Below are 24134 nucleotides of genomic sequence, written 5' to 3' on the forward strand. Positions count from 1 at the left end.
ATCACGTTAAAGGAGACTGTTTTTCAAAGCCACCCTTAGATACTATTGTATATAATTTAGAACTTCACTTTTTTCACCCATCAAGTGTTCTCCTCTTTCCAAACAGTGTTGCCTGCAAAAAGACTTCGGTTTCTGTGATGTATTCCACTTTACTAGTAGCGTTGCCATATCCGCTTTTATTTTATTTTATTTTTTAACATTAAAATAATTCCTGGCCTTTTTATTTTTATTTTGTTTTTTGGTTTTTTTTTTTTTTGGTTGTTGTTGTTGTCGTTGTTGGGTTTTTGTTTTTGGTTTTTTTTTTTTTGGAGTTCTAGTTAGCCTCTCTGTGAGAATAACCTGGCAGCTGGGAAACATTTGTTTTGTCGAACCATGCTTATGGATACAATCAAAGCTGTGAGAATGGGGAAGAGGGGGCTTGGGGAGGGGGGGGGGGACACAGGGACGGGGGGGGACACGGGGACGGGGGAGGACGCATTTAATGCCTTTTTCAGACGTGTTACTATATAAGCCCCATTATCTTGCTGGCTGGCGCTGGCAGTTTCGGTTTTTTGTTTTTTTTTTTTTTATTTTCTAAAGCTCATCGATCGGTGAAGTTGTGACATACAATGAATGTGTCGGTCCTAATAAAATCAAGCAAACATGTACGGGCTTCGACAAATGTCTTTCTCCTCCTTGAGGGGGGAGCTTTGCGGGGGGACGCAGAGGTCTCCTCCTGGGATATTGCCACCGGGGCTTCGTTCCAGGGGCCGTTATTGCAAGAGATGTTGAATTTATTTATTTTAAGGGGGGGGGGAGCGCTGCTGAAGCCGGTGTCCTTCCCCACGGAGATGCCTGAAATCTTCGAGACCGTGCGGACGGCTCGGCGTCACCTTCGGCCACAGTTGAGCCCTGAGATGGCGGAGAGAGGAGGAGGAGGAGGTCACCCCCACCCCCCCACCCCAGCCCTTCCTCCCAGCGCTCAAAACAGGGGAAATCGCCCCAAAACAGGGCGAGTTGCCCCAAAGAAGCGTCTGCTGGGAGCCGAGGAGGCATCAGACGGAGCAGGAGGTGCTGGCAGGGGAAAGGTGAGATCCCGGTGGGGTTGGGCTGGGTCGGTCCCCCAAAACCCCCCCCCCACTCCCCGAGGCTGGATCCAGCAATCCCAGCGGCCAGGCTGGATTTACAGGGGGAGATGAGGGCGAGAAGGGATTAATTCTCCCCCCCCCCCCCCCCGCTGCTTCTCCTCTTCCTCCTCCACCGCCCGCAGTTAATCTCTCCGCTCATGCTTCGAGGTCTGACCTGGGGCGGATCGAGGACCTCAGCCGAGCTGGGAGGGCTTGGTCCCCGTGCTCCTTGAAATCGGGGAGCTTGATCTGGAGAGTCAAAAATGACCTTTTTGGGGTATTTTTTAAAAATTTGTTTTGAAGGATTCATGTTTTCCCGGGCGGAGTCCAGCAGGGATGCTGGAGGAGATGCTCGGCCCTCCTGGTGCGGGAGGGATGTGGCCGGGGGGGGGGGGTGTGTGTTAGGGGTCCCTGTGCCCCCCCCCCCCTCCCGGAGAGGGTGCCACTGGGGTGCCACATTGCAGCCCCCCCCACCCCACCCCCTTACAACCTTAATATCATAATTAATAATAAACCCAACAATTACCACAAATATATTGGTGCGGGGCTGGTATTCATGGCTGGGACACATCCACCCCCCCCCCGCAATGGGTGGGGTGGGGAGAAGCCCCGCCCCTTCGTTATGCCCCGCCTTCTCCGAGGCCACGCCCCCACCTGCGGGGCGGGGGGGGCACACCCCCACACCCACACCCCCCCCCGGTTCGAGTTCCCCCCCCCCCCCCCCCCCCGGCACCTGCTGCGGCGGCTCCGGCCATGGGCGCGCTGCCGCGGGCCGCGCTGGCGCTGGCTGCGCTGCTGGGTGAGCCCCGGGGCAACGGGGGGGGGCAACGGGGTCTTTTTTGGGGGGGGGGGGGGGGTGGGTCACCGGGGAGCTGGGGAACTGCGAGGGTAGCGGGCGGGATGCGCGGGAATGGAGATGGGGGACACTGGGTGGGTACTGGGGGGTTGGGGGGGGGGGACACGACACCGGGCGGGACCCGAGGGGGAGCACCGGGGAAAGGGGGGGGCACAGGGCAGGACTCGGGGGTATTGGGGGGGGGGGGGGCATTGGGCAGGAACTGGGGGTACTGGGAGGGCATCGGGCAGGACCTGAGGGTACCGGGGAGGGGGGGGGGGCACCGGGGAGGAGCTGGGGGGTACTGGGTGGGGGGGGCAGCGGGCAGGACTCGGGGGTACGGGGGGGGAACCGGGCAGGAGCTGGGGGGACCGGGGGGGGAGGGGGGCCACCGGGTAGGAGCTGGGGGTACTGGGGCACCGGGCAGGACCCGGGGGGACCGGGGGGGGGGGCATTGGGCAGGAACTGGGGGTACTGGGAGGGTCACCGGGCAGGGACCGGGGGGGGCACCGGGCAGGACTAGGGGGTACCGGGGGGGGCACCGGGCAGGAGCTGGGGGTACTGGGTCACCGGGCAGGACCCGGGGGGACCGGGGGGGGCACCGGGCAGGATCCAGGGGTATCGGGAGGGGGAGCACCGGGTAAGGAACTGGGGGGTACTGGGCAGGGGGGACACGGGGCAGGACTCGGGGGAACCGGGGGGAGACACCGAGCAGGAACTGGGGGTACTGAGGGGGGGGGGGGGTCATCAGACCGGGTTCGGAGCTGCCGGAGGGCGCCCAGCAAGATGCTGGACTTTGGGGAGCTTTAGGGGGGCACCCCGGGGGTACGGGGAGGAGTGTCACAGCACCCACCCGTTCTGTGCCCCCAGTTCCCCCACCCCAGAAGCGAGGTGGGTGCCGGGGGGGTCCCGAACCGCCCCCCACCCCATCTTCGGGGTGCACTGAGAGGGGAAAATCTGGGTCCCCTGGGAAAAGCCACTTTGTGCCTTGGAGCTGCCGAGCACACCAGCACCCCGAAACCGAAAGCCGCTCCATGGGAGGGGACAGACCCTGGTGTGTCGGAGCTGATAATTCACCCCCCCTGCGTGGCATCGGGCAGAAAAAAAGAAAACAATTTTTTTTCTTTTTCCCATGATAAAAATCTGCTGCCTTCCTTGTTTGCTGGTGCTTTAAGGCTGCCCCAGCTGTTTTCGGGGTGACGGGTCTCAACCCCTTTCTGTCTATGGGGTTTTTTTTCCTTCCTTCCCCCCTAATTTCCAACCCTATTAAATTTTTTTTTTTTTTTTTTTTATTTGGAAACGCCACAGTTGCTCCAAAGGGAAATATCCCTTGGCGTTCCCAGCGAAGGAGAGGCCTTTGGGGAAAGGAAATGGCCCCAAAAACAATGGCAGCAGCGTTTCCTCCCCGGTGGGACACTGGGTGGGGGTCCCCGCTCCCGGAGCCATTTGCGTTTTGCTCCTTGAAGGTTTTTTTCCATGATAAAGGTTAATTAAAGGGTGTTGGGATGAGGCACAGGAGTCGCTTTGTGCTTAAATCCCACCAGGTTCCCCCCTTTGCCGCATCCCAATGACGTTAATTTGCACGGGCTCGTGAGGGGTCCCCCCCCAAAAAAGCCCCATCCGAGCCCTGGGATGTGATGCTCTAGAGACCAGGAGCACAAAAATACAGCCAAAAGGTGCTTTTCAGCCCAAAATGCGCGTTTTTCCCTTAAGTTTGCTTTCAAACATCCCGTCCCCCACCCTGTGCGGTCCACTCGGGATCATGATGGGGAAGAGAAAAATGAGGGGTGATGCTCCTCATCCCCATTTCCACCCTCGTTTCCATCCCCATCCCATCGCCGCCGCCTTCTCCCACATCAGGGGTTAAAGTGCGTTTCTATCTATAGCAGAGTCACGTATTATTATTATTATTTTATTTATTTTATTTTTTTTTTCCCAAATTTGGCCTCTCCAGAGGCTACAGCGCTTTCTGCCCCCCCCCCCCCCCCCCATCCCAGGGTCATGAGAAAAGCCGCTGTGGATTTTCTCAACGGACGCTGCTCCCCGGCTCGGCATCTCCTATCTGCCCGTTTATAAATAGTCAAAGTTAAGGGAAGAAAAAAAAAATATTCCTCCCCCCACCCCCCCAAAAAAAAAAAAAAAGCTGTGTGGCTGTGTCACATCACTGAGATGCTCCTTGACCTTTTTCCGAGGTTTTTTGAAGGATCGTTTTTTTTTTCCGGCTGGATTCCCGCTGTGTATTTTAAATCCCAAGCTTGGTCTCTTGGGATTTAATTTGGGTCTGGGTTTCACATGATTCCAGCGCCTTAATCCTATCGAGTGGGGTCATCAAACCCCAGCCGCCTCCAGCCTTTAATTCACTATACGGTTAACAGCTTATAGGGTCGGGCGGGGTTTGGGGAGGGGGATATGCTGGTTTTAGGGAGGGTTCTGCGCCTTGAACTGGGAAGCAGCTTTTTTGAGGTGAAACGATGTGCTTTTAGATGAGGTTGGGGTGTTGACTGTAGACATGGTGCTTAATATTGAGGTTGCCGTAGGTGCGTGGGGATTTAAAGGTATTTTTTTCCACAGGGAAAAAAAAAATGAAAGTTGTTTTGGAAAGTAAATTTAAAGGTATTTTTTTCCCCTGGGGAAAAAAACGTGAAAAGGAATTTTTAAAGTAAATTTAAAGGTCTTTTTTCTGTAGGGAAAAAATTTGCAAGGTATTTTTTAAAGTAAATGTAAAGGTATTTTTTCCGTAGGGAAAAAATTTGCAAGGTATTTTTTAAAGCAAATTTAAAGGTATTTTTTCCATGGGGAAAAAATCCCGGCAGATGGGCTGGAGCAGAGGGAGAAGACCCAGGCAGGTGCTTAGCTCAGGGCAGCTGGATAAAAATCAAGGTTTTTCAGCCCAAATAGCAGCCGGGAGGTCCTGAGATTCCCCCCTCCACCGCTGCTGATATGTGTATGAGCGCCGGGAGCGGCTTAATTTTTTCGATCTGGTTAAAGCATTAGAGGATTTGAAGCGGCGAGGTGGCTAAAGCTGGAGCTAATGCCAAAGGGTTCGGTCCCATGCCCGCAGCTCAAGCAGCAGCAGTCCCAGCCCTTTTTAGGGTCAAATTTGTCTGAGGTGAGGAATTTGGGGTGAATCCTGCAAGAAAAAAAGAGGATTTGGGGGAACAAGCATCCTCCGGATCCATCCACCTCTCCCCGATGTGCTGGAGGGGGGAATGATGGAGCCGTCGTCTCCTATTGCCGTGATTTAAGAATGACGGAGCAAAGCTGTAGCCCCAAAGCGCTATTAGCGTTGTCGTCATTAGGTTTCAGAGTTAACAGACCCCAGAGAGAGCATGGGGAGCCTGGCCTCCGGCAGGCGCTGGCGGGTTTGCTGTGGTTGAGGCACATGTGGCTGTTTTCATGCCTTGGGGTGTAAGGGGAAACCCCTGGCTGGTGCCAGAGCATCTTTTTGCCCTCCGGAGCCTGAGTTTCCCTGGGGACCCGCAGCACCCTTTGGCCCATCACCTTTTTTGTGCCCCAAAAATGATGCTGATGGGGGAGCTGGGCTGAAAAAGCTGGATTTTCCCAGCTGTTGGGGATACATGGAGGTTTAGGAGCTGTGGTGTCATTTAATGATCATCTGCATCATTAATGAAATTATTATCATCATCGTCAGTGCTATCATTCTTCTTCTTATTATTATAAAACTATTATATCTATACTTATTATCTAATGTATATTACATATTATCTCTTTTATTACAGAAATGACAATATAATTATTATATACAGTTTCTTATAGATTGTCTAAATTTTATACAATTATATTTATAATGATGGAGGAGCCAAGCTGAAAAAAACCTGGATTTTCCTGGCTGTTGGGGATGCACGGAGGTTTAAGAGCTGTGGTGTCATTTAAGGATGCCAGCTACATCATTAATGAACTATATTATTATTAGTAGTATTAGAATAATATTTATTATAATTATTATTATTATCATCACTATTATAATGATTATCACTATTATCATTATTATTGTCACTATTATCACTGTCACATCCCCATAGTATTAGTATTCTTAGAAAAATATATTTATTATTATATAATGTATGTTATCTATTAGCTATTTTACTATATAAATTACAATGTAATTATTAGATGCATTATATTTTCTTATATGCTCTCTAAATTTAGTGCAACTATCTTCATATAATTCCAATAGAGTTACCATTATTTTTTCACACTATATATTTGATTTCATACAATAGCTCCAAACATTTAATAATACCAATTATTTTGCCGACGATGTGGTTCACGGGCAGGCTCCCTGCTGCCATCTCCATCACCCAGTGGCATTTTTTTCCCCCCTTTGCCAGGACTTAAGGGTTTATGTTCTTAGCCTGGGTGAGCTATTTTTAAGCATCCTCACCAGACCAGGGCTGATTTCTCCCGGTTTTTCACCAGAGAAGGGAAATCTGAATTTTTATTTTTTTTTTTAAATTCCTGAGAAGACTTATCAGCCGGAGCAGAGTTTCCTGCCCGGAGCTGGAAGGCTCCGTCCGGAAACCGCACCGATTCCTTGCTGGGAGGGGGAATGAACGGATGCAGGGAGGAGGCTAAAAATACCCCCCCAATGCCTTGTTTTCCCCTTCCCACCCTGGAAAAATCAAATTAAAACCTTTGAGTTCATAGGGAAGAGGGTGAGGCTGTCGGAGGCTCCCTAAACCCTTCCAAACCAGAGATTTTTTTTTTCCCCCCGAATCCCCGGTGGCAGCGAGGGTTTGGAATGATGGGGTAGCATCCTCCTTTCCCCCCCCCCCGCATCCCAATCCAGAGCATCCCTGGGGCGCTGACAGGACCGGGGCCAGCCGGGGCCGTGGATCGATGGAGGGGATGCAGGGATGGAGCCACCGGGATGCAGGTCCTCGGTGGCGTTCCCCCGGGGAAAAAAACCCAAACAAATAAACAAAAAAAAAAAAAAAAAAAAAAGCAAGCAAAACAAAACAGGCAGAGCCCAGCAGAAACTCGACCTCGCCTGAGCCGATTAATTTTCCGGCTGAGCTTTACAGGCAAAGCTGGGGAATAATCTTCCTCCAGGAGCTGAGCATCCTGCTCTGGTCTGTGGTACCCGCTCGTATCCCCTCGCCCTCTCCCAGTGGGGTTTTGCTGGGATGTAGGGTACACGGCGATGGGATGGGGGTCTCAGGAGAGGGCACCCATAAATCACCCCGTTATAGCGCTGGCAGCAAAAAGCGGGGATGCTGGGGAGGGCTTGTGAGGTGCATACGGGTGCCCCCCACTACCCCCCCCCCAAATAAATCCAATAGGGTGGAGGATGTGGTGCAGCATCAAATTGGGGGGGGGTCGGGGCTACCCCAGTACTGAGCTAAATGGGGGTGTCCGGCCACTGGAGCCCCCTTGGGGAGAGGTGGCAGTTCTCTGGGGGGGGGGGGGGCGTGGATTTTCAGCCAGAAGTTTTCTCATCCAGGGCAGGGGGGGAAAGAGGGATGCGAGGGAACGGCATTGTCCCGCGTCCTCTGAGCAGCCGGAAAGCCCTTCCCGTGCCAGGCAAGGAGGAAGAACGTTTTCCCAGCCCGACTTCCCCCACCATAACCTGGGATTGTTGGGTTCTCCCCTGGGAACGAGGAGGTTCCCCCACCGTCGGTGGAGTTTTGTGGCGAAATGGCACCTGGGGTTGAGTCATGTCCCGTTCTGTTCCCTCCCGGTTGGCGGGCAGGTGTCTCCTCAGCCGCGCTGGAGGTGAACGTGGGGACGGGCTCGGTCTTCTCCGTGGAGGGGCAGCAAGTGGTGCTGCCCGCCTGGTACACCAGTCACTCCCAGAAAAAGCCCTACGTCACCTGGCTGCTGGATAGGGAAGATGCTGACCCCTTCCAGGTGAGCGGTGGGGAGGGGGACAAGGTGGGAGGTGGCCCGGGGGGGGGGGGGGGATGCTGATGGTGTCCACGAGGGGCAGGTGTCCATCATGGGGAGAAGCTCATGGTGGCCACCATGGGGTGGTCAACCGTGAAGGAGAGATGTCCACAGCTGGGGGGGGGGTTCCTTGTGGTGCCCGTGATGGGGGGAAGCTCGTGGTGGCCACCATGGGGTGGTGGCCACGGTGCCCATGATGGAGAGTTGTCCACAGCTGGGGGGGGTTGCTTGTGGTGCCCGTGACGGGGGGAAGCTCGTGGTGGCCACCATGGCGAGGTGGCCACGGTGCCCATGATGGAGAGATGTCCACAGCTGGGGGGGTTGCTTGTGGTGCCCGTGATGGGGGGAAGCTCATGGTGGCCACCATGACGAGGTGGCCACGGTGCCCATGATGGAGAGATGTCCACAGCTGGGGGGGGTTGCTTGTGGTGCCCATGACGGGGGGAAGCTCATGGTGGCCACCATGGCGAGGTGCCCGCCATGGGGAGGTGGCCACGGTGCCCATGATGGAGAGATGTCCACAGCTGGGGGGGGAGTTGCTTGTGGTGCCTGTGATGGGGGGAAGCTCGTGGTGGCCACCATGGGGTGGTGGCCACGGTGCCCATGATGGAGAGTTGTCCACAGCTGGGGGGGGAGTTGCTTGTGGTGCCTGTGACAGGGGGAAGCTCGTGGTGGCCACCATGGCGAGGTGCCCACCATGGGGTGGTGGCCACGGTGCCCATGATGGAGAGATGTCCACAGCTGGGGGGGGTTGCTTGTGGTGCCCGTGATGGGGGGAAGCTCGTGGTGGCCACCATGGGGAGGTGGCCGTGGTGCCCATGATGGAGAGATGTCCACAGCTGGGGGGGTTGCTTGTGGTGCCCGTGATGGGGGGAAGCTCGTGGTGGCCACCATGGGGTGGTGGCCACGGTGCCCATGATGGAGAGATGTCCACAGCTGGGGGGGGGAGTTGCTTGTGGTGCCTGTGACAGGGGGAAGCTCATGGTGGCCACCATGGCGAGGTGGCCACGGTGCCCATGATGGAGAGATGTCCACAGCTGGGGGGGGTTGCTTGTGGTGCCCGTGATGGGGGGAAGCTCGTGGTGGCCACCATGGGGAGGTGGCCGTGGTGCCCATGATGGAGAGATGTCCACAGCTGGGGGGGTTGCTTGTGGTGCCCGTGATGGGGGGAAGCTCATGGTGGCCACCATGGGGTGGTGGCCACGGTGCCCATGATGGAGAGATGTCCACAGCTGGGGGGGGTTGCTTGTGGTGCCCGTGACGGGGGGAAGCTCGTGGTGGCCACCATGGGGAGGTGCTCATGGTGCCCATGATGGGGAGTTGTCCACAGCTGGGGGGGGTTGCTTGTGGTGCCCGTGACGGGGGGAAGCTCGTGGTGGCCACCATGGCGAGGTGCCCACCATGGGGTGGTGGCCACGGTGCCCATGATGGAGAGATGTCCACAGCTGGGGGGGGTTGCTTGTGGTGCCCGTGATGGGGGGAAGCTCATGGTGGCCACCATGGCGAGGTGCTCATGGTGCCCATGATGGGGAGGTGCCCGTGGTTCCTACAGTGGGTAGATGCCCCAGATGGAGACATATCCATGATGCCTGCCCTGGGGAGCTGCTTGTGGTGCCCACGATGGGGAGAAGCTCGTGGTGCCTGTGACGGGGCAGTGCTCGTGATGGGGTGAAACTCACGGTGCCCAGCGTGGAGTGGTGACCACAACGGGGAGGTGCCCTTGATGGGGGGGGGGGGGGGGATGCTCACGGTGAGGTCATGCCTGTGGTGTGTGTCATGGGGTGGTGCCCACGATGGGGAGATACCCATGATGGGAAGATGCCCTCAGCAGGAGGATGCGCATGGTGCCCCCCATGCAGAGATGCCCCCAGTGGGGGAATGATCATGGTGCCCACAGTGGGGGGGATACAGGTGGCACCCACGACGGTGAGATGCCCACGGTTCCCATGTTGTGGATGCTCAGGGCAGGTGATGATGGATGTCGCTCATGCAGCGACCACTACCCCACAAAATTTGGGATTTAGGGAGGGTGGGGAGGGGGGGGAGCTTCTTCTCCTCCGACACCACCCAGAGGCAACCAAGTGGACGTTTCCCGCCCCCCGTGCAGATCCTGACCTACCTGGACGGGGTGGTGAAGGTGGAGGAGACAGAGCTGAAGCCCCGCGTGGGGTTCCTCTACCCCGTCCTCAGCCACAACATCTCGGTCTTCATCAACGCCACCCAGGAGCGCGACTCGGGCCAATACATGTGCACCGTCAACGTGGTGGACGACGCCACCAGCACGGGCAAGAACGTCGGCGTCATCAACCTCACCGTGCTGGGTAAGGCTCCGCCGGTCACCCCTGGCTCCTTTGACCCCCCCCGTCCTGGGTGACATCCCCCCAGGGATTAACGCCAGTGCCCGCAGTGCCACCGGCCGCCCCTGCCTGCCACCTGCACGGCCACCCAGCCGTGGGAGCCAACGTGACGCTGAGCTGCGCCTCCGAGAAGGGGAAGCCCTCGCCCGCGTACCGGTGGCAGCGCACGGCCCCCACCCTGCAGGTCTTCTTCCCCCCCGCCCAGGGTAAGGTGACACCGGGGGGGGACGGGGACACACACATGGGGAGCGGGGTGAGGGGGCTGGAAAATCCTGGGGAGCTTCAGCTGGGGGATGCTTTTGGCTTCGTCCCCTTAACTTTGCCCGTTCCTGCCCGAGCAGGCCGGGGAATATCCCCTTAACTCTGCCCACCGCCTGCACGAGGAGTTGGGAGTGGGGGAGTGGGGCAGCACCCGAATTTCTCGCCCGCAGACCAGGCCAGGGGCACCCTCAAGCTGACCAACCTCTCCCTGGACATGTCGGGGGTCTATGTCTGCGTGGCAGAAAACCGAGCGGGCTCGGCCGAGTGCAGCATCGCCCTGGAGGTGCACTCAGGTGAGTACGTGTCCGCAGGGCCGGGGGGGAGCGGGACACACACACACACACACACACACACACACACACGGTCCCTGTGAGGTCCCCGTGGCATCCCCGTGGGAATAAGGGGGGAAGGTGAACTTCCCCCCCCGCTGCCTCTCTGTCTCTCTCCGGCAGCTAGCACCAAAGCCGTCATCGCCGGCGCCGTGCTGGGCTCCCTGGGTGCCCTCGCCATCGTCGTCTTCTTCGCCCACCAGGTCATCGGCTACCGGAGGAAGAAACGTGACAGCCAGGAGGAGACTGCCAACGAGATCAAGTGAGGCGCCCCTCCCCCAGAGGAGGTTTAAATCATCATCGCTAGGTTTCAGGATTAACAGGAGGGGAGGATGTTTCCCAGCTCTATCCAGTCATCACTAGGTTTCAGAGTTAACAGGAGGGGCGGATGTTTCCCAGCTCTATCCAGTTGTCACTAGGTTTCAGAGTTAACAGGAGGGGCGGATGTTTCCCAGCTCTATCCAGTCATCACTAGTTTTCAGAGTTAACAGGAGCGGGAAGCATGTTTCCATCTCATTCAGTCATCACTAGGTTTCAGATTTAACAGGAGGGGAGGATGTTTCCCTCTCTATCCAGTCATCACTAGGTTTCAGAGTTAGCAGGAGGGGCGGATGTTTCCCAGCTCTATCCAGTCATCACTAGGTTTCAGAGTTAACAGGAGGGGAGGATGTTTCCATCTCTTTCAGTCATCACTAGTTTTCAGAGTTAACAGGAGCAGGGAGCATGTTTCCATCTCAGTCATCGCTAGGTTTCAGATTTAACAGGAGGGGAGGATGTTTCCCTCTCTATCCAGTCATCATTAGGTTTCAGAGTTAACAAGGGCATTTTACCCCTCTGTTTTCCCCCCTTTCCCTCCTGCCCCCCCCTGTTTTGGGGTCCAGGAGCTCTGCACAACCTCGGAGGGCTCAGTGCGCGGCAGGGGGGACGCTGGGGAAGGGACTAGCGGGGTTTCCTGGTGCCAATCTCTCCGACGTTGTCCCCTCTCGCCAGGGAAGACGCCGTGGCCCCCAAAACCCCGACGTGGGCGCGGAGCCCGGCTTCCGACACCATCTCCAAAACCAGCACCTTGTCCTCCATCACCGGCACCCGGGAGAAACCCTACGGAGCCAAACCCCCCTCCGACACCGTCTCCATCCTCACCGGCAGCTACCGGGGACCCCCGCCCCGAGGAGGAGGGCGCACCCCCACCCTCTCCCCCCCCGCCGTTAATGGGGCCCCCCAACGCCGCCATGACCCCGTCGCACCCCCAGGGCCGTTGCCCCCTTCCAGTTTGGCGCGGACGGGCGCCGTCCCCGTCATGGTGCCAGCACAGAGCCGAGCTGGCTCCTTGGTGTGAGCCCCCGCTCCCCCCCCCCCCCAAAAAAAAAAAAAACGGGGTGCCCTTATCCAGCACAACACCCACCCCCCCCCCTTTTCTGGGTTGTTGTGTTTTTTTGTTTTTTTGTCCCTTTTTTTTTTTTTTTTTTTTTGCTTCGTTTTAAAAGACACCTCGAGCAGCTGGACTCATCATGGGGTTGTTTAATGGGTGCGTGAGGTTCCCTGGGTCTGGGGGGGCTCCCTGGGTTTGGGGGGACCGGGTCTCCCCATAAATATAACACCCCGAAATAGTCCCGGTCCCACCCGGGGTCCTCTTTTTTTTTTTTTTTTTTTTTTTTATATCTATCTATCTATATATCTGTATCTCAGTTGAAATGGGGGCTTCTTCGTAAAAGAGCATTAAAAGCCAGGAGAGTGACGGGGTGGGGGGGGGGCCAACCACTTTTTTTAGGGGTTTTCTGATTAAAAGCTGGCCGTGCTGTCCGGCACTGCGGTTTTGGGTGACTTTATGGGGATTTAGGGCAGGGTGGGGCCCACGTCCCTCCTGGTGGTGTCACAGGGTCCGTGTGACGTCACAGCACACCCCACGGGGGGGGGGTGTGGGGGGGTGTGGGGGGATGTCGCGACGAGCGTGAGGGACCCCAGCGCCGGGCTCGTGTCCGTCTGATGTCACATGTTCCACCCGTGACGCCGTACGCGCCCACGCGCTGCCACCCTCGCCGTCGCCCTGTCGGAGGTGACGCGGCGCGCGCCTGTATGACATCACACCCCCCTTCCCCCCCCCCCCCCCCCCATCTCTACACGCCAGTATGACGTCACAGCGGCTGTTGCACAGCCAGCAGTGACGTCACAGCGCCCAACGCGGGCCGCCTCCCACCCCCCCCCCCCCCCCCATGCGGCATCACTCATGCTGGTGTGATGTCATGCCAGCCACCCAACGCACGCGTGACGTCACTGCGGGGGGGGATCACACACACCCCCCCCCCCCCCAACCTCCCCACCGCTGTGACCTCACCGCTCCGCTGGGTGACATCAAAAGGCGCCAAGGACAGGCCGGGCCTCTGGCTGGGACGTTTATTGGGGCGGGGGGGGGGCCGGGAGGGGGGGGGGCAGCCGGGGGCGGGGGCAGGGCCCGGCTGCGGGGGGGCCCCGGGAGGCGCATGCGGGGGCAGCGGGGCGAAGCTGGGGGGTCCAGGGCACTCGGCGGGGGCTTGACGGCAAGGGAGGTCCAAGGAGCGCCTGGCGGCCCCTGCAAGCGAGGAGAGAGCGGTCAGACCCCGGCCTGCGCCCTGATCCTGCACCCGCACCCTGCACCTGCACCCTGATCCTGCACCCGCACCCTGCACCTGCACCTGCACCTGCACCTGCACCCTGATCCTGCACCTGCACCCTGATTGCACCCGCACCCTGCACCTGCACCTGCACCTGCACCTGCACCCTGATCCTGCACCCGCACCCTGATTGCACCTGCACCTGCACCTGCGCCCTGATCCTGCACCTGCACCCTGATTGCACCTGCACCTGCACCTGCACCCTGATCCTGCACCTGCACCCTGATCCTGCACCCACACCTTGATCCTGCACCTGCACCTGCACCCTGATCCTGCACCCGCACCCTGCACCTGCACCCTGATCCTGCACCCGCACCCTGATTGCACCTGCACCTGCACTCTGCACCTGCACCCTGATCCTGCACCCGCACCCTGCACCTGCACCCTGATCCTGCACCCGCACCCTGATTGCACCTGCACCCGCACCCTGCACCTGCACCCTGATCCTGCACCCGCACCCTGCACCTGCACCCTGATCCTGCACCCTGATCCTGCACCCTGCACCCACACCCTGCACCTGCACCTGCACCCTGATCCTGCACCCTGCACCTGCACCCTGCACCTGCACCCTGATCCTGCACCCTGCACCCACACCCTGCACCTGCACCCACACCCTGCACCTGCACCCTGCACCTGCACCCTGATCCTGCACCCTGCACCCGCACCCCGATCCTGCACCCTGCACCCGCACCCTGCACCTGCACCCTGATCCTGCACCCACACACTGCACCTGCACCCTGATCCTGCACCCACACACTGCACCCGCACCCCGATCCTGCACCCTGCACCCACACACTGCACCTGCACCCTGATCCTGCACCTGCGCCCTGATCCTGCACCCTGCACCCGCACCCTGCACCTGCACCCTGATCCTCCACCTGCACCTGAACCCTGCACTCTGCACCTGCACCCTGCCTGAACCCTGCACCCTGATCCTGCACCTGCACCTGCACCCTGCACCCTGATCCTGCACCTGCACCTGCACCCTGCACCCTGATCCTGCACCCTGCACCTGGACCCTGTCTGAACCCTGATCCTGCACCTTCACCCTGCCTGAACCCTGCACCCTGCACCTGCACCCTGATCCTGCCCTTGCACCTATACCCTGCACTTGCACCCTGCACTTGCACTTGGCACCCTGCACCCTGATCCTGCACCCTGCACCTGCACTCTGATCCTGCACCTGCACCCTGCCTGCACCCTGATCCTGCACCGGCACCCTGCACCCTGCATTCTGCCTGCACCCTGCACCTGCACCCTACACCCTGCACTTGCACCCTGACCCTGCACCCGCCCTGCACCCTGCACCCTGATCATGCACCTGCACCCTGCACCCTGCACTTGCACCCTGATCCTGCACCCTGCCTGCACTCTACACCCTGGTCCTGCACGTTGCCTGCACGTTGCCTGCACCCTGCTCCTGCAACCTGCCAGCACCTTGCTCCTGTACCCTGCACCCTGCTCCTGCACCTTGCTCCTGCAGCCTTCCCACACCCTCTCCGTGCCCTGCTCCTGCACCCTGCTCCTGTACCCCTCACCCTGAACCCTTCACCCTGATCCTGCACCCTGCACCTGCACCCTGCAGCCTGCCTGCACCCTGCACCCTGATCTTGCCCCTGCACCTGCACTCTGATCCTGCACCTGCACCCTGCACCTGCACTCTGATCCTGCACCTGCACCCTGCACCTGCACTCTGATCCTGCACCTGCACCCTGCACCTTCACCTGCACCTGTACCCTGCAACCTGCACCCTGATCCTGCACCCTGTACCCTGATTCTGCACCCTGCAACCTGCACCCTGATCCTGCACCTGCACCCTGATCCTGCACCCTGCCTGCCCCCGGATCTTGCACCCTGCCTGCACCCTGATCCTGCACCCTGCCTGCACTCTACACCCTGCTCCTGCAACCTGCCAGCACCCTGCTCCTGTACCCTGCACCCTGCTCCTCCACCTTGCTCCTGCACCCTTCCCACACCCTCTCCATGCCCTGCTCCTGCACCCTGCTCCTGCACCCCTCACCCTCTCCATGTCCTGTCCCCTCCCCGCTGGCACCCCTGCCTGCACCCTGCCCACGCCCCGCTCCTGCAGCTTGCACCCTCTCTGTGTCCTCCCCCTCCCCTGCCCTGCCCACACCCTGCCTGCACCCTGCCCGTGCCCTACTTGCAGCCCACCCACACCCTGCCCTCACCCAGCCCCATCCCAGCACCCGGGAGCCTGGGACATACGCACACCCCCCCCCCTCCTCCCAGCCCCCCCAGCCTGAGCCCCTGCTCAGCCCTAACGAACCCCATGGCCCCAATGAGGGCAGCTCTGCAGCAGCTTCCCCCTTGCATCCCCACGGCACCCTCCCTGCCGCCCCACTGAGCCCCCACTGCGCCCTCACAGAATCCCCACTGCATCCCAGTTGCGTCCCCACTGAACCCCCCACTGCCTCCCCACCGAACCCCCACGGCATCCTCACGGGATCCCCCCTTGCTCCCCCACTGCAGCCTCCCTTCCACCCCACTGCTTCCCCACTGCAGCCCCACTGCTTCCCCACTGCAGCCCCACTGCCCCCTCACTTTACCAGCCCAGTTGCAGCCCCGCCACGCACCTGTGGCCGCGCCACCGCTAACCCCACCTCAGCCGTAGCCAGGACCATTCTCCGCTCACCCCGCCGGCACGGGGGCACCCCACAACCAACCCCCCCCCCTTGGGCCCCGATGCCACGCGGCCTCGGCACCGTGGGCGCTTTTTTAAATTTACCTTTTCCTGCCAGGAGACTGTGACACAGGCTTTTAAAAATAGCATGTGCTGAGGCGAGGCGTTCGGGGTGGTGTTGCTAAGGGAGAAATTAAATTCAAATCTAGGGCTTTGCCTTCCCATGCTAACTACTACGGTGCGCTCCCAAAATTAGGGCAGGCAGGGGCTGCCTGCATGCTTTCACCTCCTGGGAAGAAAAAAAAAACCCCTTCTCCATCCCGAAGCGGCCGGAGGAAAGCTGCTCGGAGCAGCATCTCTGTAAAAATGACCCTATTTGGTGGGGAAGGGGGGTAAGGGAGATTTGGGGCGTACCTAGTCGCCGTTGCGGAGGTCGCCGCCGCGGGTGCTGTTGGCGCACTCGGCGTCCTTGGTTTTCCGATCGATCTCCCCCCCTTTGATCTTCTTGCGGGTCATATGGCCGCGGAAACTAGCCTGGATCTTGGCGGCCGCCGCGTTGGCGTCGGGATCGTCCAAGGGGATGTCCAGGATATCCTCGTCCAGTTTTGTGCAGGCTCCCTCCTGCTGATGGCAACGGGAGGGTCATGGCCGGCGGCACCCCGAAAAGGGCATTGCCCCCCCACCCCCAATTTAATCCATTAAATAAGGGCTTAAATTAACCCCAGTGGGGCCAGATCCCGCTGCCCTGGGGGTTGTGATACAGGGAGCAGCGCATCCGTGGGAGCAGGGCGTTTTGGAGTTTTGGGAGGGGGATTTTCAGCACAGGGGGGTCACGCCACACAAGCTGAGCTGGCCGTGCCTCAGTTTCCCCCTTCCCCACACAGCCTGTCGCATCCCTGCGCAGGGCTTCGGCCGAAAACACCAGGAAATTTGGGAAGGGACGGATGCTAGAGGGGGCGGTGGAAAAAGCCCCCTCCAAGGATAAATCACCGCAGCCCACTCCCCTCTTCCCGCGGTCGGACCTGGCGCTGAGGTTGAGGGGGGAAAAGAAAAACAAAACAACACAGGAAAACCAAATGAGATGGGAGCGAGCCGGTGGTGGATGCTCCGGTGTCGGCAGCAGTGCGGGTGCAGCCTTTGCATCACCCTGGGTGTGCGTTGAAGAACTTAAAGGTTTTTTTTTTGAGGGGGGTTATTTGGAAACTGCGTATTTTGGTGGTGGTGGGGGGAAAGGTGGGGGGGCATGCTCTTCCCCTTGGAGCATGCCACGGCTCCACAAAGTTGTTCAGGTTGTTTTACTGCTGCAAAAGGTGAGGGGAGTGAAAGAGCAGCGGCGGCTTAAGTGACAGGTCTGAGGTGGAAATGATATGTCCAGGGTGGAAATGTTATAGCAAGGGCTGGAAATCCTATAGCCAGGGGAGAAATCCTATAGCCAGGGGAGAAATCCTATATCCATGGGAGGAATCCTATATCCAGGGGAGGAATCCTATATCCAGGGGGAGGAAATCCTATATCCAGGAAAGAAATCCTATATCCAAGAAAGAAATCCTATATCCAGGAGTGAAATCCTATATGCAGGGGGAGGAAATGCTATATCTAGGAGAGAAATCCTATATTCAGGGGCGAAATCCTATATACAGGTGGTGGAAACCTGTATCTAGGGGAGAAATCCTATATTCAGGGGAGAAATCCTATATCCAGAGGGGAAAAACCTATATCCAGGGGAAAAACCCTATATTCAGGGGGAGCAATCATATATGTAGGGGGTGAAAACCTCTATTCAGAGGAGAAATCCTATACTGGGGGGGGGGGGGGGGGGCGCGGAATCTATATGCAGGGGAAAAATCCAATACGCAGGGGAGAAATCTTATATTCAGAGGGAGAAATCCTATGTATGGGGGGGGGAATCCTATATTCAGGGGAGAAGTCCTATATCCAGGAGCGATAAATCCTATATCCAGGGTGGGCTTTGTCTCTCTGGAGGTGCCCAGGAGGGGAGATGGGGGCTTCTCACCGCGCTGCTGGCTGAGCAGGAGGGGGGAAAAAGGGAAAAAAGGAGGGAAAGGGGAAAAAAGGAGGGAAAGGGGAAAAAAGGAGGGAAAGGGGAAAAAAGGATGGAAAAGGGAATAAAGGGGGGAAAGGGGTGGGGGGGCAAAGAGGGAGGAAAAAAGAGAGACAAGGAGGAAAAAGTATGTGGGTTTCTGCCGGATCAGTTCCCCGAGCTGGCTGGGCAGCGAGGGGTGCTTGCCATCGGGTGAGGACGGAGGGGTGCAGCCCCCTGCTCCCCCCACCCCAGTTTATCCCTTTAGCTATCAGCAACCTCCAATCCTGCCTGGAGAGCAATTTGGGGGGGGGGGGGGAGAAGAAAAGCAGAACCCCCTGGATTTGGGGAGGGGGGAGGACTTTCTTGACTGGGATGTGGGGTGCTAGCCGTGGGGGGGGGGGGGTGGCTACAGCTGCGGCAGGACGGATGCTGAGCTGGTGCGAAACAGGAGGGGAAGCTTTGGGGGGGGGGGGGGGGGTAAGGGCCTGGGGGCTTGGAGGTGGGGGGACACACACACATGCAGTTTTGGTTGAGCTTTTGGGTGCAGCCCCCATAGCAGCATCACCTCTCCCCCCCCCCCCCCCCCCCCCCCCAAAATCCCCACCACCGCCTCCGTACTCCAGAAAAAGGAAGAAAATAAGAGGGGGGCCAAGAAGGCTAATAAATGAAATGGAAAAAAAATGAGGTGCAAAATTGGGGGGGGGGGTGGGGGGGACACCTACATTGCAGCAGTCCATGGCGGCGGGCGGGTGGGTGGCCAGCGGCGGGCGAGGGGCTCGGGCAGGGTCTGGGCTCCCCGGCAGCTCTCCCGGCGCAGGTGGCAAGTTGAGCGGAGCCGCTTGCCTACGTAATGTGCTTTCCTCCGGGCGAGCCTATCAGCCCTACACCCCTGCCAGCCTTTTAGGGGGGGGGATGGTGTTGGTGGTGGGGGGGGGGGGGGGTGTTTCTTATTTTTTTTCCCCCCCCCCTTTTTTTTTTTTTTTTTTTTTTTTTTAAACCTCCTCCAATTTTATTTCGCAGCCTCCAACTCCCTCTGAGCACTTAAAGGAGCCGGCAGCTCGCATCGGGAGTTTCGTGCAATATAAAATTACACGCGGAGGATGCGATCAAATATTTAAGAGCGCTTTCGGGTTTCGCCCTCGGTGTGGCAGGTTTAACAGGGCTGTGCCGGAATCTGCAGCTAGTTTGTTTGGTTTTTTGGTTTTTTTTTTTTTTGGGGGGGGGGTGGGTGGGCAGGGGGGAAGGGTGTCAGGCTGTGAAGCTATGGCAAATTGAGGGCGATGAGTTGTTTTTCGGGGGGAGGGATGCTTGACCCGCAGCGATGCTGGAGTGGGGTTTGCCTCTCCCCCGGGTTGGTTTGCACAGGGGGAAAAACCTTCACGACCTGCTTAGGGCTTGGTCCCAAAGAAGGGTGAGGATGAGGACGGCGAGGATGAGGACGGTGAGGATGAGGACGGTGAGGATGAGGACGGCGAGGAAGGGTGGGACACCACGTCCCACCACCGAGCATCCGCTGAAGCCCAGGGGTGATGTGCCCAAACGCAGACTCCTCACAGAGGAGGGGGCTCCTCTTTTAGGGCTCGGGGGTCCCTTCCCTGCCCACAAGAGCATGCAACCCCCCGAAAGTTTGGGGTCTTTTCCTGCCAGACCTGCAAACCCAGCTATTTTTCCAGCCTTCGGTGCTACCCGTGGACCCTGCTTTCGCCCTCGGACCACGCTGAGGTGCTGGGGCTGTTGGGGCAAGACGGGGGGACCCCAGGAAAGAGCAAACCCCCCCAGGGCAATGTGGGGGGCTGCAGCCCGCAACCCCCTGCGTCGCTTGCCTCGCTCGCCTCTAATCCGGGTTTGGGAGTTGCTAAGCAACTGCATAAGTTGCCCGTGGGCTCCGCGCGCCGATGCCGGCTCTGGCCGGCCCCCGAAATGCGGCGTGGCCCCCCCAACCGGGCACCAGCACCCCCCAGCCTGCCGGCACCATCGGGCCTTGCCAGCTCCCCCCGGCCGGGCTTGCTCGCAGGGATGTGCCCTGTGTGGGGGCCCAGTGGCACCTCTTTGCCATCATCAGCATCATCATCGTCACCCTTAGCACCCCTGTCCCCCTGACAGCACCATCCCCATTCCTGGCACTGCCACCAACCCTGTCCCCAGCCCTGTCCTCATCCCCGTCACATCTACCACCATCCCCATCCCCAGCATTGTCCCTGTCCCCATCCCCATCATCATCCCGAGCCCCTCCCTGTCCCCATCCCCATCATCATCCCGAGCCCCTTCCCTGTCCCCATCCCCATCATCATCCCGAGCCCCTTCCCTGTCCCCATCCCCATCATCACCCCCATCCCCATTCCTGTCCCCATCCCCGTCATCATCCCCAACTTCAACCCCATCATCTCTGTCCCCGTCCTTGTCCCCATGCCCGTGCCACCCCCAACCACCATCACCCAACCCTGTTCCTGTCCCCAGCCCCATCACCACCCTCAGCCCTGTCCCTGTCGCCAACCCCGGTCTCGTTCCCATCCCCGTCTCCATCTCTGTCCCCAAGGCCACTCCAGCCAGGGTGTAGGCGGTGGAACCCCCTTCCCTCCCCCCCCGGCACCCCCCCCCAGCTTCCCAGGGCACCCCGACCATTCCCCCCCCCCCATCCCCACCCACGCTTGACCGCCCGATGGGGCTCAACCCCCACCTCCCCCAGCAGCACCCAGACACCCAAACCCCACACCCGGGAAGACGGGTGCTCCCCGAGCATCCCTCAATTCCCAGCTCTCCCCGACGCAGCTGCTTTTCCACCGCCACCTCTTCCCCCCCAGCGTGGCGGGGAGGAAAAATAGCTCTGCTTCACAAAACCCCGCTCCAGCTTCCAGGAGAAGCCTCGGCCACTCTGCTGGGATGTTTAAACAGGAAAACGATCCCTTTCCCTTTTTTTTCTAGACCCTCCAGATCCATCACTGCCTGCTCTGGTGAGGGAAGATTTTTTGGGGAGCCAAGTGGAAAGGGGTTTCGGGGTGACTCATGAATCAAGGATTTGGGAAAATTAGCCTCAAAACTAGGGTGGGAAATGCTGGGAGGATCATCCTGGTACCAGTAAACCCCGCAAAATGCACAGAAATGGGGGGTTTGGGAGAAGTTTTGACGCAAGAGCAGACGGCACCTCGGTTTTGCCGGCGGCAGACAGCCCCCCCTGTCCCCAAAATCCACTCCGGCCACAGCCCCCCCAGTCCTGGCAGAGCCGCCAAGCGCCGGCGTCTCCCGCAGGCTGCGGCTGCGGAGGAGGGACGCGAAATGCCAGAACATTTCTAATCATTAACGGCGTTTTTTGAGACCATTCCAGGCTCTGATTTTTTCCTCCCCGGGCCCCTTCATCCAAGAAAACAACCCACCCCAGGGCGCAACACGGGGTGGGGAAGGAATATTGGGGTGATATTTTTCCAGGTGCTCCAGCATCTCCGAAACCTGAATCCTGATAAAATAAATCATATTTTGGAAGGGGGGGGGGGACAGGTAGCACGGCTCGCAAGACCTGCTGGAAACCTCCCGCCGTCGTGGTTTGAGATGGTGGCACCGAGGTGTTAAAAAAATCCTTTTTTTAAAAAAAAAAAAAAAGGGGGGAATTTGATGCTGGAAAGGTGCCCTGGGCGGGCAGCTCTGCCAAAGAAGGAGCCGGCAGCCGGTGCCGGGGGGGGGGAGGTGGGGGAGTGGGGGGGTCAAGGCGTAGCCGGTTGGCATCAGCCCCGGCGTGAGGTCCCCGCCAGCTTTTTTTCCCCCCATCTCTCCTTCCTGTTTTTCCCGGGAGAGCCGCCGCCGTGCCCCATCCCGTGGGCGAGTGCCGCATGCTGCATATGGCTGGCTCCCCCCCCTCCACCCCCCCCGGGGAAAAAACAGGAAAGGGGGGGGGGCGAAACCGGGGTAAGCATGGGGGGAGGGATTCAGTCCCCCCCCCTAAAAAAAGAGCAGCCGGTTTCGATGCGAATCCCATCACCCTTTTTTTTTTTTTTTTTTTTTTTTTTTTTTTCTTTTTCCAGCGCGGGCTGGGATTTTGAAATCGCTCCAATGGGAAAAACCAGTTGGAATGGGATGGGGACACACCCCCACACCCCCCCACACCCCCCCCTCCGCACACCCCAAAATGCCATAGAAGCATCTCAGCTCTTGAGGGGGTGGGTAGAAGAGGAGCAATGTCACATCCCTCCTTTACACGGGGACACTATTAAATTTTTGACAACCTCCCGGGATGCTGAGGCCTAAATATAGAGACTTAAAATACCATCTTGAGCTCAGCCCAGCTCCTAAACCCAGGTTTTTTTAGGGGAGAAATCTCAGGTGAGAGTCGCTAATCATGACGGGGACCTCATTAATAAAAATTCTCATTAAAAAGGCGCCACGGGGACGCTACAGGAGATCATCACCCGCCCCCGAGAGAAGGGCAGGAGCCTGGTGGGGAAACTGAGAGTTTGTGGGTTTTTTTTTGAGTCGTGGCACCTCATTTTGGGTTCAGATGTTGCCAAATGGGGGATTTGGGGCAAGCGATCGGGTCACGTCCCTGGGGAGGTGTCCCTTTTAAAGAGAGTTATGGGGGTGTGCTCCCCTTCGCCCGCGGGCTTGCCCCTCTCCACTGCAGCACGGTGAGGAATTTTGGGGAGGAATATCAGTGTGTCAGGGCTGATGGGTGCTGCCAGCTACCCCGATGCTGGTTTTGGGCTCAAATAGCCCTGTTTTGGGTGCGGGTGCTGTGTCCCTTTACCGTCTGTGTGGATGCAGCGCTGCCTGCCTGTTCTTCTGCCTCCTCCTCATCCTTGTCCTGTTTCTCCTCGTCCTCCTCCGGCTCCTGGAGGAAAAGCAGGAAAATCTAAAATTTCAGTGGCGTGGGACGAGGGCAGCGGGGCTATGGGGGGGGGGGTGTGCAGGGTCCCAGCCCTTCGCCCCGGGGCACCCCAAATTCTCCAGAGGGGGCTGGTGGGGTGGGCAGGGGGGGGCAGCCTTACTTTGGAAGGGGGCTGGGTGAGAAGCTCGTCCTCCAGCCAGGCTCCCCACGCCGCTGGGTCAACCGAGCCCCCTGGGGAAGAAAGGAGGCTGGATACTACGTGGGATGGGCGCGTGGGGCAGGCTTAGCACCTACGTGGGATGGGCACGGAGGGCTGGGAACGTCGGGAAGGGCGCGAAGTCGTGTGTGTGTGTGTGTGTGTGTCCCCCGGGATGGGCACAAAGCGGGGGGTGGGTGCGGTGCCCTGAGTGATGGGCACGTGGGGCAGGCACGACGCCACGGGCGATGGGCGCGCGAGGCAGGCCTGACACCTTGGGTGGTTGGGTGGACGGGGCAGGCGCGATGCCACGCAGGCTAGGCAGGCGATGCAGGGGATGGAGGTGCGGGAATGGGGGGGGGGGGGGGGCCAGGCCACTCACGCTCTCTTTGCTCCAGCAGCGTTTGGAAGTGCTGAGCAGCAAAGGGCACCACGCCGTCGGTGGGCTGCGCCTGCAGCACCTCCAGCGCCAGCCCTTCCAGCAGGCTCCTGAAGCCGGGGGGCAGCCCCAGGGTGGTGTTGGAGAAGGGGGTGGACATTGTCGCCTCCCCCGCGTCCCCCCTGCAGCGGCACGGGGGGGTGAGCCGCGACCCCCCCCCCGCCCCCCCCCCCCGCGCCGTCCTCACCGGGCAGCGCCGGGATTCGAACCCGCGGACCCAGCCACGGGGCCGGGGTGCCGGGCAGCGCCGCCACGAAGGCGTGGGGAGGGCGCCTCCCCGCCTGCTGCGCATGCGCGCGGCCGCCTGCAACTGCGCGGGAAGGGCGGGGGTGGGCGGGCGCGGAGGGCGCAGGACCCCGGTTCCCCCCTCCGGCCCCCACCTTGTTCCCCGCCCCGTCCCCCACACCCCCGGTTCCTCCCGGTTCCCCGCACTCCGGCCCTCACCCCCTTCCCTCGCCCCAAGCCCCGCCCGCAGCCCCTTCCCTCAGACGCGCCCCCCACCCTCCGACCCGGCTGTGGTGAGGACGCTGTCGCTTGGCAACCGCACCCCCCTCCCGC

The 24134-nt window shown here is 59.3% G+C and overlaps 2 protein-coding genes across 4 annotated transcripts; one reads left to right on the forward strand and one right to left on the reverse strand.

Moving 5' to 3' along the window:
* The first annotated feature begins 1826 nt into the window (after window positions 1–1826).
* LOC116961436 (endothelial cell-selective adhesion molecule-like) lies at window positions 1827–12600 on the forward strand. The gene is made up of 7 exons (XM_042800679.1): window positions 1827–1905; window positions 7655–7812; window positions 9956–10169; window positions 10256–10411; window positions 10637–10759; window positions 10919–11057; window positions 11786–12600. The coding sequence occupies exons 1-7, from the start codon at window positions 1860–1862 to the stop codon at window positions 12129–12131; spliced, it is 1182 nt and encodes a 393-aa protein (XP_042656613.1). The 5' UTR covers window positions 1827–1859; the 3' UTR covers window positions 12132–12600.
* On the reverse strand, window positions 12294–23797 carry LOC116961435 (neurogranin). Of its 3 annotated transcripts, XM_042800680.1 has the most exons (5): window positions 23520–23797; window positions 23102–23172; window positions 22861–22944; window positions 16499–16705; window positions 12294–13361 (listed from the first exon to the last, which is right to left on the reverse strand). In XM_042800680.1, the coding sequence occupies exons 1-4, from the start codon at window positions 23674–23676 to the stop codon at window positions 16499–16501; spliced, it is 519 nt and encodes a 172-aa protein (XP_042656614.1). In that variant the 5' UTR covers window positions 23677–23797; the 3' UTR covers window positions 12294–13361. The 3 variants fall into 3 exon arrangements, with proteins under 3 accessions (XP_042656614.1, XP_042656616.1, XP_042656615.1); XM_042800682.1 differs by lacking the exons at window positions 22861–22944; window positions 23102–23172; window positions 23520–23797 and adding an exon at window positions 18851–19033; XM_042800681.1 differs by lacking the exons at window positions 22861–22944; window positions 23102–23172; window positions 23520–23797 and adding an exon at window positions 18851–19032 and having other exon boundaries at window positions 16499–16708.
* Window positions 23798–24134: the final 337 nt, after the last annotated feature.

This window comes from Tyto alba, unplaced genomic scaffold, assembly GCF_018691265.1.
Source record: "Tyto alba isolate M040663 unplaced genomic scaffold, T.alba_DEE_v4.0 Super-Scaffold_32, whole genome shotgun sequence".
Classification (NCBI taxonomy): domain Eukaryota; kingdom Metazoa; phylum Chordata; class Aves; order Strigiformes; family Tytonidae; genus Tyto; species Tyto alba.